Below are 16,364 nucleotides of genomic sequence, written 5' to 3'. Positions count from 1 at the left end.
CCAGCTGTGCCGGCGTAATCAGAAACGGCGCTGGGCGTCACTTCATGCGATGCTTCAGAGGGAAAGCACGTCTTTTGTAACGTCTCATTTTTCTAAAAACATGTTTTTAGAGAGATTGGATGTCAGGGTAATACTATTTCCTTGTATGAATCGTTTCCTCTCCTCTCAATGTTTGCATCTCTTCATGCATCCTCAGTGGACAAGGCTTATTAACATTAACATTAATAGATCCAGAATTTCTCAATGAATGACTAAGAGTAGATGTGCTTCCAGACCTTTTACTGAGTTTCTTTCTTTTTCTTACTGCATGGGAAACTCATAAGTAATACAATAAATGTATTTATTATAACTTTAAAACATGCCTGGAGGGATCTTTAAAGTATTCTGTTGTTCTCAGTGACTGTCATCAGCTGCATGCTATGAATGATCATTAAAAGCAATAAATCAATACTTGATCTATAGTTGGTCGTAGGGATCACAGTGCTGTTTATTGTAATGAGAATGGGCTCACTAATATAAATTCAGTCATTTATATTAGTGATATAAGTACACAACTAAATAGAAATATATCATGAATGAAAACTTCTTAATGGGTCTTAAAAAACGGACTGTTACACAAATGTAGCTAATAATAATGAAGCAGTAATGGTTTTGAAAAAAATATTTTATTAAATCACCTGAATATTTACAAGCGTCATCATTAAAGTGTGACTATGGTGTAAAGTTCACTGGGGCAGGTATCTATTCCACATTATAACCAGACAAGCTCACATCAGTCTGTTGAAAAAAAAACATCACTTAAAGCATAAATTAGCTCATGAAGTCTTATCGAAAACAAACACAAATGATATTCATGAAAACAACGTCTCCAACTCCTTCAAACAGAAACGATGGACTTGGCTTGAGAACAACAGAGTCAAGCTATACAATAATCTAGACAAAGAATAATTACTAAGTCCCCCCAAAACACAATGATTATATTCAATAAATGACCAACTGGTATCACACTAATCACAGTGTTTCTCATGGAGACATAATTCTAAGTGCCTCATCTTAAACAAAATGTGAAATGGATCACTTCTTTATCAAACTGTATTAGAGATCAGACTGACATTAGACATCACACTGATTTAGCGCAAAATGTATAAAACGCAGCAATCCAATTATATTTAAAGGTATTTAATATAATCATGTTAAAAGACACACACACATTACTTTATAAGTAGAACAACAGGCCACAGAGATGTATTGGCCAGACTGAGTTTCACTGCAGGTTGAGTCTGATGATGAGTTGTTGTTCCCTGTCTCTCCAAAGCCCTGCTCCTGACACATGGAGGAAGGAAACATAGGAAAGCATGCACGCACGCACGCACGCACGCACGCACGCACGCACCACACACACACACACACACACACACACACACACACACACACACACACACACACACACACACACACACACACACACACACACACACACACACTAATCAATGGCGATCTGATCGGACTGAAATCTTGTCATATATGGAGTCAGGATCAAAGGGTAGTAGCGCACATCCAACCTCTTAGAGGCAGGTGCTGGCCTTGAAGTGAACTGAGATCAAAAAGTAGAAAGTAGAGCCGCACACAATAGCTCGCTTTGTCAACATTTTATTGCAGAGTTACAGAGAGTGACGGTTCAAGCCTGCATGCTCTTCTTCAGTCTGAAGAAGAGCATGGGCTCGAACCGTTACTCTCTGTAACTCTGCAATAAAGCTCAGACTAAGTTATTCTGAGGTTTACAAAGAAATAACACAACACGGCACTCTGACACATCAATAACGTACACATTGATACTTACAGGTTGTGTGAGGCTGAACAGAGCTTCATGTCTTCATAGCGATGCCACTAGCATCACCAGAGTCTTCATCAGCTGCAAAGACACATTTTTACATTAAACTGAGACAACAGCAAATAACAAATACATGTATGAACAATAGAAGAGACTCATGTTCAGTATGAACAACCTTAGATTCTGTGTTCACTTACTGTTAGTCGGAGAAAATCCTGACAACAGAAGAAAAGATAAAGGATATTAGGAGTGAGTTAGAGGAAACACTATGAAATAATACAAGGGAAATATCAGTGTATATTATTGTAGTTGTTGTTATTGTTATTGTTATTATTCAAGTATAATATATATAGTATAATAGCTGTGTGGTGCTGTTCAAACTGCAGTATTGATGTGTGGTCATGCAAACTTACCAGGTTTGGACCTTTTCCTCAGCAGCAGTCCAACAACAGCACCAATGAGAACAATCAGACCCACAACTACAACAGCAATGATGATGACACTCGAAGATCCTCCTGCATCAAGACAAAAAAAAAATGACATGAAATAAGCGCTGGATAACATTTGTAATTTCTTCCTCGGCCTAATAGAAATGTGCGTGTGAAATTTCACGGAAATCGCAAGCTGCGTTCATGATTTGAGGCATTTTGTTGAAAACGGACCAATCCTGCAAACTTTGGAAGCCAATCTTAGGCAATCAGGATGTAATATGGGAAATCGGATAGATCCGTGTTGATCAAATGACTATAGAGATACTGTGTACCGATTTGTGTGATGTTTGGACAAAATCTGAAGGAGTAGTAGGCTATCAATAAATGTGTTTTGCACAAATCGGCCTCCTGGTGGCGCTATAACAGGCCAATCTGAAACATTTGGGCCAGAGGTTCTGACTTGGCATCCAGGGAGTGTGTGTGCACAGTTTCGCAGCGGCCAGGCCAACGGTGCCGGAGATAAGGTGGTAACGGACGGACAGGACACACGGACGGACAGGGGGTAAAACATACTCTCTTGCTATGCCTTTCGGCAATAAATCAAAATGAAACAAAATGCATGAAGAACAGGTACATGTGTCACATGCAGGTGTGGTGTGAACCCAAATACAGGACAGTCAGGCAGGTAGTGATCAAAACCCATGATTGGGATCACAAACAACATCACAAACAAACTAATATGATGTGACACCAAACAATGACCCAACAAGGACTGATTGGGGAACAAGACTGAAATATACACATGAGAGGTGATAACAAATGAGATACAGCTGGGGAAGACACGAATAGAGAACTATGAAAACTAGAACACAACCTTAACACATAGAAATACAAGACATACTGTAGAAGACAGGCAACGTCTAACTGTGACAACATGTGTTTTATCTCTACCTTCATCAGCTGGTTTCTTCCGGTTGGTCCTGATCAGGTTTGGGTCCAGTCTGGTCTGGATGTCCTCTTCGACCCCATAGAGCTGAACCACACAGTTGTAATGCTTCCAGTCTTCATGTTTGACTGAAGACACGTTCAGGTCAGCACTGATCTGGAAGGTTCCATCATGGTTGGGGAGGAGCTCTCCATGGTCCATGTTGTCACTGAGCTCCTCTCCATCTTTAGCCCAGAATATGATGACTCTGTCTGGGTAGAAACCTGTAGCGTGACACCTCACTGGAGAAGAGGGAGTCTTCTGGAGAAAAGATACAGAGGGGAGCTCTGAGAGAGAGAGAGAGAGAGAGAGAGAGAGAGAGAGACACAGACAGACAGACAGACAGACAGACAGACAGACAGACAGACAGACAGACAGACAGACAGAGAACACTTCTGTTAGTGTTCTTTGAATTTAAATTTGTATTAGTCGACTTTGATTTGTTTTAAGAACTGTTGTATTTCATGATAATAAAACACCTTTGAACCTTCGCATAGTAATGTTACTTTTTATCTAAGTACAAGTCCATCACATCATGTTGTACGCCTACCTGTCCTTTGTTCTTCTCATAGTAATGTTACTACATCGTAACATATTTGTACAACTTCTTATGTTTTTTTATTTCGTTTTGTTTTCAATTTTAGCTCATTTTTTTGTTTTTTTTGTTTTAATGTTAGCTTTAGTTTTGATTGTAATATGGGGTAAACGTGGGCGAGATTTAACAAGCTCAGAAAAACAGTGAAAATATCAGATCTACAAGGGTCGTGTTGTAGATCTGAAAAAAAATCTTTCACAACAGAGCTTAGAACTTGCACAGCTAAAAATACTGGAAAATAAGATTTCATATTTACGTATCCATGTATTCTGAACCAAAATATTAGTCTTATGTATGATATATTGTGAAAGACTAAAACTAAGGACATTTTCTCTATGATTTTAGTTTGTTTTAGTTAGTTTTGTAAACACACAATACAGTTTCAGTTATTTAGTTTTAGTTATAGTTAACTACTGTATAATAACCCTGACAAGTCCATCACATCATGTTGTTGTAGCTCTTAACATTTTAACATATTTATCTAAATACAACTCCATCACATCATGTTGTACCTGTTCTCTGTACAGTCTTGTTCCCATAGGTCACATACTTCTTCAGATATTCAATGCAGTAACTGGTCAGGTAGTACTTCGTCTCTGCCATCCAAGCTGTGTTTTGTTCCCATTTCAGTTTAGTGATGAAGGCCTTTGGTTTTGGAGCGACCCATGACTCTGTCTTCAGGTCATATGAGATGAAGTCTTCTCCATCATAACCCCACTGTCGAAAACCATCAGTGTCTCCAGTCTCATCATCCCACTCACAACCAACCATGGTCTGGTAGATGTGGACACCTGTGGAGGATGTGGAGAGAGAGAGAGAGAGAGAGAGAGAGAGAGAGAGAGAGAGAGAGAGAGAGAGAGAGAGAGAGAGAGAGAGAGAGAGAGAGAGAGAGAGAGAGAGAGAGAGAGAGAGAGAGACGATATTGTCTTTACCACAGAAAACAGCAGATTAACCATCTACACTACACTCACTGACATTATTATGTGGATATCAGTTATGGGAACAAACATGACAGTACAGTATACTACAGACAGTACAGTATGCCAACATCATGCACTAGTTTATATACAGTACAGTATATTAACATACACTAGTCTATAGTACAGTATATATTAACATACACTAGTCTATACAGTACAGTATATATTAACATATAATAGTCTATACAGTACAGTATATATTAACATACACTAGTCTATACAGTGCGTACAGTATATATTAACATACATTAGTCTATGGACAGTATTGTATATTAACATACACTAGTCTGTAGACTTTACAATATACTCACATACACTATAGTCACTATAGTGTACGTTCATATAATGTACTGTGTATAGACTATACTATAGTCACTATAGTATAGTCTATGCAGTGTGTATAGAGACGGAGAACAGCAATGAAAACAATAAAGCTTCAGGTTAATGTTACCTTTTGATTGGTTGAACCGCTCCATGAGAAGCCCAACATTGGCTTTGAAGGCATGTGACTGTCCTCTAAGTACATTTGTCTCCCTCTCCTCATACTGTTGTCCCAGCTTCTCCATCCAGCTCTGTTTGTTCACAAAGATGTTGATGTTGCTGTCATAGTATCCCATCAGCTCATCATCCAGGATGTTCACAGCCACAAACTCAGGGAATTCACTCAAACCAGTGCTACCAGTATAAAAGGCCTTCCAGGAGTGCATCCCTGAAAAAGAGCAGAAATATATCAAATAATAATTTTACATATTTTATTTTATTTGTCTAAGATGATCATCTGTGTCTCAGATTGTCTTGGTTATTACTCAAAGCTAATAATAATAACTGCATTCATCCGAAATGATCACATCTTAAAATCAGTGCAGTAGTAGTAGTACTTTTAATAACAATAGTAAAGGAAATCTCTAGTCATGAACATGCTTATTAACTGTATACTATATCTGTCTACTTTCACACAGGCAGTGGTGAAAGAAGCACTCATTTTGTTTTACTTAAAGGGATAGTTAACCCCCAAAATGACTTTTTTTCTATCGATTACACACCCCATGGAGACTTGAGATTTTTCAGTTTTTGTTGCATTCCTAAGCCAATCATTTGAGGACCGGCAGCAGCACTGGTTGGAGACTCAAAGTGTCAACTTTGAGTCTCCAACCGAAGACATTAGCATCTTTCGTCCGGTTATTAAATTATTGGCTTAGGAATGCGACAAAAACAAAAAAATCAACACTCATTCAAGGCTTCATGGGGTGTGTAATTTTTGGGGTGAACTATCCCTTTAAGTAAATGTAGCAATACCTCAATGTATAAACTCTGTTACAAGTAAAAGTCAGTGTATTCAATTAGCATGAAAATATAAAGTAGCAAAGGTAAAAGTACTCATTATGCAGAATGTCTATTTCAGAATGATATTCATTATGTTATTGGACTATAATTGTTGATTTAACCACTTACGCTCTATTTTATACTGAGAATATTTTATACTTTGAAAATAGCTCAAACAAGCTCATAGTGCATTGTAATGCATTGTGAGCATGTAGATCAGCTATTTTCATCAGCATTAAAAAATATGTTTTGTGATGTTCTATATGGGCAGAATCAGCTTTGATTGAGCTTGTTTACGCACTAAAAAGGTGACTCTGAGAGTTGTTTCATCTACAATGCCCTTTAAGTCTGTCAAGTGCAAATAATAAGATGGTAATTTTGAGTTAAAGCAGCACTATGTAACTTTTTTAATAAATACAATGTAATTTTGTCCAATCTGTGTGGTAGAGTAAGGTACTACAATATGACTTGTATATGGTTGTATTGTCTTCCTGCTCTTGATACATTTAGAGACATGTCAAAGGTCATGTCTCACCTAGACACAGGATCTGACACAAATTTTGACCTGATGGTCAATATTCAATTTAACCCCTAATTAGCTCAATGGTAAAAATGTCAGTACTTGCGCAGGAAACACTATAGAAATTACCTGGAAAAGTACAGAGGTACCAGTTGAACATTGGTTTAAAAGTATTTTACCAAAAAAGGACTAAAGTATTAGGGGAAAATACAGAGCTTCTGGAAATAGCTAATCTCACATACACAGACAAAGTTCAAATCTCAGTTAGACGAAAAGTCCCAACAAAAGATATCAAGTGATCTGAGTGATGGTTGTAATTTATTTAATAAAGGCCAAAGTGCAGTATACTACATTTTTGGACACATTTACTTGTTTATTTATCTCAAAGGTCAAATAAGTCTTCATGATTTTATCTCTGAACATTACATTTGTGCAAAATCACTCATAGGCCTACCGATAACCCATTTGGCTGGCCAGTTGAAACACTATTAAGCCTCAGTTTAATTGTTTGCGTACTGGTTGTGTAGGAGCCTATAGCCTATAGCCCTTTCTCAAGTTAAAAATCACTTACCTGCAGATGTGGTGTAAAAACAGAGGCACAACACAGCGAAAGCCTTCATCCTTCGATTAAAATTAGACTAGGCCAATTAGAAAATGTCAAATAAGTTCAAAAGTTCTGCTTATGATTTGACTGAAACTTCATCTACCACCTTCTGAGATGAAAGCTCTGATCCAATGGCTGCTCAATACTTTACAGTGTGTATTGTTAATGTGCGCAGGTCGCAACTCGGGCTACAACCAATAGAAATGTAGTAAATGCTGTTACTAGGTGAACTTGAGTCACTGCAGGTTGTTAAATGAAAGTGAAACTTTAAACGTACACTAAAGTGTCTTGCTAATACTTTAATAAGTCATTCAAGTACATAATAATATTCAGTATTCACCTACAGTACATATGAGACAGATCAGTGACCAGGTTAAGATATAGTGATGCATATTAATGGTGGTCAGTGATGTTTAGGTTCAGTTGAGCTCCTAACAGCAGCTGCTACTGGCACTGAGGGGTGAGCAGCGTTACAGCGGCCTCTGCTGCACAGATTGTGTATGTTCTAGCTCTAGATACGGTTTCATGGAAATCACCTGATGACACACATTAGGCCTACTGTAGTTGTACTGCCTCTCCGTCTGCCATGACAAAAGCCTTAGAGGTGAAATGCCAGACAGTGAGAGAGGGGGCCCAGAGCAGGCCAGAGTATTCCCACTTCAATCCATCCAGAGATGACGAGTGAGATGAGATCAGGCTCGGGCCGGAGGGCCGTGGCGATGGCGCGGTTTTCGTGGCAGTTTGGATCTTAGTGCAGTGACGTAACACTGTAGTAGTTTATGTAGAAAGACATGGAAAAGGTGGAACCGAATTGGGATCCCCAGTTCAAATATGATTCTTTTGGGGGGGGGGGGGGGGGTCATGGCCTGAAAAGGTTGAGAGGCTTTATTAAGCCTTAACAAACACTGGGGTTGAAGCCAGCAGCTCTTTCCTAAGTGTTTTCATGCCCGCCATTGCAGTGTGTGGAACAAAGAACGTAATGGGGAAAATGTTCATCAAATGAGTTTGAGACATAATGTGTAAACTAGTCTCTTTAAGGCTGTCTTTAAATGGACAACTGACATTCACTGTGGAGCAGTGGTTCTCAAACTGTTTCATGTCATTGATTCATTTCATGGCATTTCTATCTCTGGGACCCCAATTTATATTGTAAAATCAATGTTAATTTAACTCTGAGAGTGTACAAATGGAACCCCCCCCCCTCCCCCCTGTTCTTGTACATATTTTTTTCCCCCTCTTTTTTATTTTCTTGTTGTACATAGTGTTATATATTTTTTTTTGCTGTTTATTTTGTAATGATATTTGAACTGTGGTGCCACTATATATGCCTATGAATTGAATACCAAGGCCCTCATTGGAAACAAGTCCGCAAGGACTTTTATGAACGGACCTGTTAGACAAAGTATTTTAAATGTAACTGTGCTGTTTTAAATTTTTTGCCTAATAAAATATTCAATCAATCAATCAAAACCAAATGCATTTGGTTCCATTTGTACACTCTCACAGTTACAGGGGATGCGGATGACACGACCATGTACGTATCGTCAGAGAGCATTGAACACGTTAATAAGGTGCTTCAGTTAGAGTATCTGGTTTCTGAATGGATCATGGAAAATACGTTTTTAAGAAGTTGAATGTCTTAAAAACTAAATGCATGGTAATAGGCTCGCAATATGCTCTCAGGACAGATCAGAAATTAAGCTTATTTTTGTAGGGTGCTACTATTGAGCAGGTTAAAGAAGTCAAACTGTTGGGTGTCACTATTGACGAAACACTGTCATGGTCCACCCAGATTAATAATACAGTGGTGAGAATGAGTAATGCCATCTATACCATTAGAAGGAGTGCTTATCTGCTAACTAACAACAATTAGACTAGTCATACAATCTCTAGTTCTGTAAAATCTGGACTACTGTCCTGTTATCTGGTCTAGTGCATCAAAGCAAGAACTTGGCAAACTTCAGCTTGCTCAGAACAGAGCGGCAAGACTAGCACTTCACTGCTCTGTTAGGAGTAGTGTGGATGCTATGCATGCCAGGCTGTCATGGAGGAGGGTGGATGAAAGACTGGCATGCAGCCTTATTCTGTTTAAAAAAAATGTGTATTCCTCACAGAAACCCTTTAGTTTGTTTTTTTACAGCTTTTACCTGCAAATGAAAGACATGGTTATAATACTAGACAAGCATCAAGTGGTCACTTTACTTTACCTCTGCCGAGAATAAATGCACTTAAGAAAACAGTAATGTACAGAACCATGGCATACTGGAATGTGCTCCCCCCATATTTGACTCTAACAACAAATAAATTTGGTTTCAAAAAGAAATTTAAGGAAGCAATAATCAAAAAGGAAATTAAATTAGATTAGGTTATTATTTTTGGTATTTTCGGACAGAAAAACCTGTTTTGTTTTGTTTTTAATTTAAATTTTTATTGTTAATATAAATGCTGTTCTCTAAGTTTGTGTTTTTGTTCACTAACATTGATTATGTTGTACTGCATTTTATGATTTGTATTGTGATGATTTTGCCTGGACCCCAGGAAGAATAGTCTCCACTAAGGTGTAGACTAATTTGTGCATCTTGGTATTGGTTTCACAAATCATTTTGAGACAAATCTCTCCCCATATAATAGTTGTTGACAGGTCTACCGTTACTACAAGAGATGTACCAATACACTTTTTTCCTTCCCTATACCGATTCCCATAACTTGCGTATCGGTCAATACAGAGTACCGATCCGATACGAGTGTGTAATTAAAACAAATCTAGGACAGTGGTTCTCAAAATGGGGTCCAAGGACCCTCAGGGTTCTTTGAGGGGGTTCCAAATAGACCTTTACAGGTCTAACTCTGAGAGTGTACATGTTGTTTCCAACATTTCCAACATTTGTTCCAACTCAGAGTTATTCCCCATAACTCTATCCCCCATAACTCCTTGAAAGTTTGAGAATGACTGACAGGGAAGAAAAAAATATGATAATGGCATATACTGGCATACTCACCGATACCGCACTCAAGTTACTCAAGAAATCGTTGCAGTCCTAATTTCTTCCATTTATTTACTTACCTTCAGTTAACTCTCGCACCCATTTGGGGACTGCACATAAGTCCGACATTCCATTACTCGGACTACGTGGCTTCCGTGTGCGGTTAGGGTTAATAATGGGGCAAGTTGGACCAACGTGCCCTCGGAATAATGCGCCGGAATAATGTGCCGTCGGAACAAGCATCAAAGGTCGCTAGGCCGCCCTTGGCGTTTTTAATTGTTTTAAAAGATGTGTTTAGCCCTGATGTCATATTAAAGACTTTTTAAGTAAGTCTGTGCTCGTCTGCGTGTCATGTCATGATGACACACAGATGTAAATACAAGTATTTTATGTTAACCTCTCAAATACTTAAGAACATGAGGTAGCTTAGTGGATAGTGCATCATTGAGGGCACTACTTAAGCTGAATGCTGAGGTAGTGGATTCAGACATTATTATTTTTAGCTTTTTACCCCTTTTTCTCCCCAATTTAGTCGTTATGCCAATTGATTAAGCCCCACACACATTTCACATTTCTGTGATGTCACTGCTGTTGTATACTACTGACTCACCTACCACCGAGGAACGCCCACCGGGAGGAAGTAGACGTAGAGCCTTTGTCCTACTCCTCCCGCCCAACACTCCCTGCTGACAGGTGCCGCCCCAGCCCGTAGGATTACGTGCAGTGACAATTATCCCCCCCCCCCCCCGCCTGGCTTGCATTGTTCTAATCGACGTGCTGTGTAGTGGAACAATCTTGATATGGAATGGGCAAAATATGAACAATAAGTTTTAACACTTTTTAACAGTTTTAACACTTTTGTTATTTTTTTGTTTAAATAAAATTAAGGGACACAATGTGACAACAAGGAAGTTTTACCCTATAAGGGAAAATGCCAAACACAGTATTCAGATCGCTTTCTTTGGTCAAATCTTAATGTAAACTTGTCTACCATCATTATCAAACAGGTAGCCCATTTCAGCTTGACCTACAATATCATTTTTTATCTAAAGTGACTGTAGCGTACCCCGCCCAAAGATGGTCTTTTACTTGTGCCCATTTAGGCAGGGGGCTAAAACCTTTACTTGTATGTTACTGTCAAGCAAGCAGACCTAACCCTGGTGCTGCTGCCTGCTGCAAACATTTCAGTCTCTCTCTGGCTGAGCAGACAGGTGATAGTAGTGAGAAATCAAGCTATAACTTTCAAAATAAGAGCATCTCAAAAGCACCTCACAGAAACATGAAATTAACATAAATGCAACGCACCTGAGTGATCTGACACACCAATCCAAATAATAAAATAAAAGCACAGTGCCTTGGGGTCATTTACACTCCCACCATAATTATCTTGTGTTTTACATACTTAAGGCAAACTTAAACACAAATAATTTTCACATATGAATTGACTCATAGCAAAAAGAACTTCACATGATGACCATACTGTGGTCCATTTAACTTTGACTGAAATTCTTAAACAGTTTCTAATAACAGAATCAACTTTTGTACTGGGCGTTCTACTACAGTCAGTTTGCTAACACGTTCACCCTTCTGGTTGAGTTTGCGATCTCCTATAGTTATTTTGACTCTTCTGACCAGTCCATCCTTATCAATGACTGTATCAGAGACGCGTCCTAGTTTCCACTCACTTCTGGGCACATTTCTTCCTTGTCCAGTGAGCTTTTGTGCCCTTTTTGTCCTTGTTAATCAGAAAGGGCCCGAAACAGTACGCAACTGCTCGGTTTATCCCGGGGATCCAAAAGCCATTGGACCGGATCTTATTGATAGTGAAAACCTTTCCTTGGTGTTTTACCTTTTCATGAAAGTGAGCAATCAACAGTTTAGTAACATGATGCTCCTTGGGAATAACTGCTGGGTGTTTAAACAGAGTAGGGATGGATGAACGACTTAGTCTTCCTCCCACCTTAAGAACACCCTCGGCATCTAAATAGGCATCCAACTGATACAGTTTGTTGTGACAAGGGAGCCGATTTCCTTTGCTCAACAGCTGTATTTCTTCTCCATAGACTTTATCTTGCAGGTCTTTGATGATACAACACTCTGCATTTTCTCGTTCACTCACTGTTGTGTGTGTCTTTGATTTGTCTTTCTTAGTTGGTCGTTGAAGACGTGCTACAGCCTTGATGGCCTGAGACCAAGATGAAAACTTGCACAGGCGGTCTACAAGTCTTACTTGTTCTGTAGTCTTTGTTTGTAGCGTTTGAGCCTTCCTTACTTCAGGGTCTCCTTTCTGAAGTTTAAGATTCACATCCTTTGGAAACTGTATTTCCTTTTCCCACAGGAATTTAGGACCCGTGAACCAGTTGGATGACAACTGATGTTCATTAAGGCTGGTTCCTTTATACTTAGCTGAGCAATCAAATACCCCCTGCAGTTTATCTGGCTTGTTTGGGTGGTATACTCTGGGATGAGGCATGAACACATTTTCACCAGGAGCTCCATCCTCATGCACAACCTTTACATTACTCCTTTCAATGTTGTCATCCATGTACTTAATGTAGTCTTCCTTGTAATTCTCATCCTTAGAGAATTTCCTCTTGAGGTGACTGAGTCTGATCTCTGCAAGCGGCTTGTTGTCAGGTAGGTATGGTCTGTCTTTAAAAGGCAGGGGCGTTTCGTAATGTCCGTGGTTATTTTGTGTTATGTCTTTCTTTCTTTTATCTAGGAACATTAGATCTTCTTGACACACGGTTTTGTCATGTCCAGTGATTGCATTCATCGGTGTTAAAGGGGGTAACTCCTTAACAGCAACCCGGTGACAAAGTCCAGTTGTCCTTGGTGCATCGAGGCAAGGCAGTGTTTGGCTGTTTCACAGGTTGGTATGTGCTCCCGGTTGACCGGTATACAGTCTTTTGTGTATGATGAAGGGAGGTCGATGTGTACTGAGGAGCTATAGCCCCTCACACGGACACCTGTTACTTTTTCACTATGCATGACTGTATTCTCTCCCAACATAGTGGTTAGTTTTAGCTTAACTGGGAAACCATTTGCAGTTCACTGCTCACCTCCTGATCAATAAAAGCAGTGTCACTTTGTGTGTCTAATAAGGCATATACAAGTTTTTCCTTGTTTGGATTTTTGACAGATGACACCCATACCAGCACAATCATTGTAGTGCTAGCAGACTGTCCTTCTCTGGTGATCTTGTGAGACAGAGCTGATGCAATGTCATCTGTATCCTGTTCTGTTGAATTATCCTTCTGCACAGGTTTGTCTCGTATGTATCATGTATCATGATCTTGCATGTATCACAACTGTGACGGCGGCGACATTCTTTTGCACTATGTCCCACTTTTGTGCATCCATAACATAGTCTATTGTCCTTTATATATGTCCTTCTGTCCTCAAGGGACTTTTCCATGAAGTTGGGGCACTTATAGAGCTGATGATTATTGTCCTTGCATAACATGCATGGGGCACTTTTGGTTGGCATTTCTTTGTCACTGTCTACAGTTGCCTGAGTACTGTAAACATTTACCGTGTTCCTTTTTATATCCTTTGGGTCCCTTTTATCCTTGGGTGAGTCATAAGAGCGAAGAGCATAGATAGAAGTAACTGGGTTACATGCAATCTCTGCTTCGACTGACATAAATGCAGCAAAAGCATGGAAACTGGGGGATTCTTTACTTTCCATGAGGGCCTTAGTAACCTGCCGATTCCATTGTGCCACTAACCAGTCTGGCAACTTCTGTACTAATTTTTGGTTTTCTTCAGAGTCACTCAGTATGTCCAAACCCTTAACATATGGCATAGCCTGTAGACAAGCATTCAGGAAATCTGAAAAGTTCCTTATTCCTTCTGCATCCTTAGCATTTATTTTTGGCCAATTTGTTAGCTTCTCCCTAAATGCTTTCTGAATGACAAAATCCTGGCTGTATCGCTGATTAAGTTTGGTCCAAGCATCTTGATAAGCATCTTCATCGCTTCGGTAGAATGTGCCTTCAAGACATTTATGAGCTGGGCCACTAACATACTTCTTTAGATAGTATAGTTTGTCTGCAGAAGAAATGCCCTTTCTATCTATAAGCGACATAAAGGAGGCCTTCCACTCAATGAATCGAAGGGGTTCGCCATTAAAGACTGTGGGCTCAGGCATGGGAAGTCTATTAAATGCTATGCTGTCCTGTACAGCTTGTGCTAGATAAGACACATCAGTGAGAGGAGGTTGTGTGGCCACATTACTGGGGGACTGCACAGCATTAGGGGGTATGGAACGCTGACTATCAGGGTCACGCTTAACAGACTGGATGTGGGGCTGCATAGAGGAAGGAAAGACAGAGCGCTGGATATCAGGCTCACCCTTAACAGACTGAATGTGGGGCTTTACATTAGAAGAGAATGTGGGGCGCTGGCTCTCGGGGTCACACTTAACAGATTGGTTGTCCGTTTCCCTTTGTACCTCTCTGTTATAGACCTCAAACCTGGCTCGTGCTGCCGCCAAGTCCCTTTCCTTTTGTAGGGTTTCCAATTCAGACTCCTGAAACTGTAATTGCTCCTTTAGATTCCTTATTCTTTCCTTTTGTTTTCTTTCCTCTGATAATGCTTTACATTCAGCTTCCTTTGTTGCTAACTCAGCGGCTGCATCTGCGCGTTTGGTTGCCATACACACGGAAGCAGAGTGATAACTGGCAATAGAAGATGCTACAGAGGGTCGCTTAACATTTGCCTGTGTCACATAGGTTGGCTTAACATTTGGTTCTGCCACAGAGGGAAGCTTAACATTTGGTTGTGCCACAGAGGGAAGCTTAACACTTGCCTGTGTCACAGAGGGTGGCTTAACATTTGGTTGTGCCACAGAGGGAGGGCCCCTATTTGAAGGTGCTGCAGAGTGATGGCTTTTATTTGAAGATATCACAGAGTGATTACTTCTATGTGAAGATGCCACAGAGTGATTGCTAACATACACTTGTGACGCAGTTGAACCATAAATAGAGCGGGCATATTCACAATCCAATAGCCCACGAAGCCGTCCATTGACACACTCTGCATCATAATCTCCATCAACCTCTGTTATCCTATCATATATAATTTTGGTGATATCCTTAGTTACAGCTTCACATGCATCAATTTTACGTCTTAGTTCAGTTGATGGTGTGATCTGATCTCTTATTTCCATATAGGTCCTCGTGACTACATGTTGTGCTTTTTCAAGAGGGTCTAAGAGGGATGTCAGATGGTTTTCCGTTATGTTTGTTTTAAGCTCTTGTCTTGTCTTACGGGCCACAATCTTCCACTGTTCATACAGGGTAATTAGTATTTTTTCTTTCTTACTCATCTCCTCTTGTTGGTAAGCATGCATTTTTTCTGTTGGAACTCGTTGACGTTCAGAATGGCGAGGTTCCTTTGTGGCCTCTAGTACACGACTCTGCAGATCAGCCATTAATTTCTCTTTCTCTTCAATTTTTTTGTTTTAATTCACTTCTTACTGCAAAGTTTTCTGTTTCATTTTGGAGATTGTCTCTCCTTCTGGAGAGCTATAATCTGTTCCTCCATATTTGTACTCCAAGACAAGGCTTGTGTCCTCCTTTTTGAATGTCTTTAGGATGTTACCTTCAGATGTCTTTGACCATCACATCAACTTCAACTGTCTGCTGCCCGTGTAGGATGAGTGCCGTTGAACCGTGGAATCCCTTGGGTTGTGCAACAGGATCGCTGAAGAGATGAGGGTTGAAGCTTTTACTGTAACGTACCCCGCCCAAAGATGGTCTTTTACTTGTGCCCATTTAGGCAGGGGGCTAAAACCTTTACTTGTATGTTACTGTCAAGCAAGCAGACCTAACCCTGGTGCTGCTGCCTGCTGCAAACATTTCAGTCTCTCTCTGGCTGAGCAGACAGGTGATAGTAGTGAGAAATCAAGCTATAACTTTCAAAATAAGAGCATCTCAAAAGAAACATGAAACATGAAATTAACATAAATGCAACGCACCTGAGTGATCTGACACACCAATCCAAATAATAAAATAAAAGCACAGTGCCTTGGGGTCATTTACAGTGACGTTGCGTGACTCCCATGTGCATTCAGTGCGGTGGTGCTAAAGAGTCTGGGTTCTGCGG

The 16,364-nt window shown here is 39.9% G+C and overlaps 1 protein-coding gene across 2 annotated transcripts; it reads right to left on the bottom strand.

The window, feature by feature from the left end:
• Positions 1-646: 646 nt before the first annotated feature.
• Positions 647-7,424, bottom strand: LOC308080305 (major histocompatibility complex class I-related gene protein-like). 2 transcript variants are annotated; one of them, XM_080422108.1, is made up of 8 exons: positions 7,237-7,424; positions 5,274-5,531; positions 4,355-4,633; positions 3,214-3,534; positions 2,245-2,346; positions 2,029-2,046; positions 1,841-1,912; positions 647-1,317 (listed from the first exon to the last, which is right to left on the bottom strand). In XM_080422108.1, the coding sequence occupies exons 1-7, from the start codon at positions 7,283-7,285 to the stop codon at positions 1,866-1,868; spliced, it is 1,074 nt and encodes a 357-aa protein (XP_080278234.1). In that variant the 5' UTR covers positions 7,286-7,424; the 3' UTR covers positions 647-1,317; positions 1,841-1,865. The 2 variants fall into 2 exon arrangements, with proteins under 2 accessions (XP_080278234.1, XP_080278233.1); XM_080422107.1 differs by having other exon boundaries at positions 647-1,323; positions 7,237-7,423.
• Positions 7,425-16,364: the final 8,940 nt, after the last annotated feature.

Source organism: Gymnoscopelus braueri (genome assembly GCF_963280865.1).
Source record: "Gymnoscopelus braueri genome assembly, chromosome: 24".
NCBI classification, from domain to species: Eukaryota; Metazoa; Chordata; class Actinopteri; order Myctophiformes; family Myctophidae; genus Gymnoscopelus; species Gymnoscopelus braueri.
Note: the sequence above shows the minus strand (reverse complement) of the source record. Positions and strands in the feature narration are given on the sequence as shown.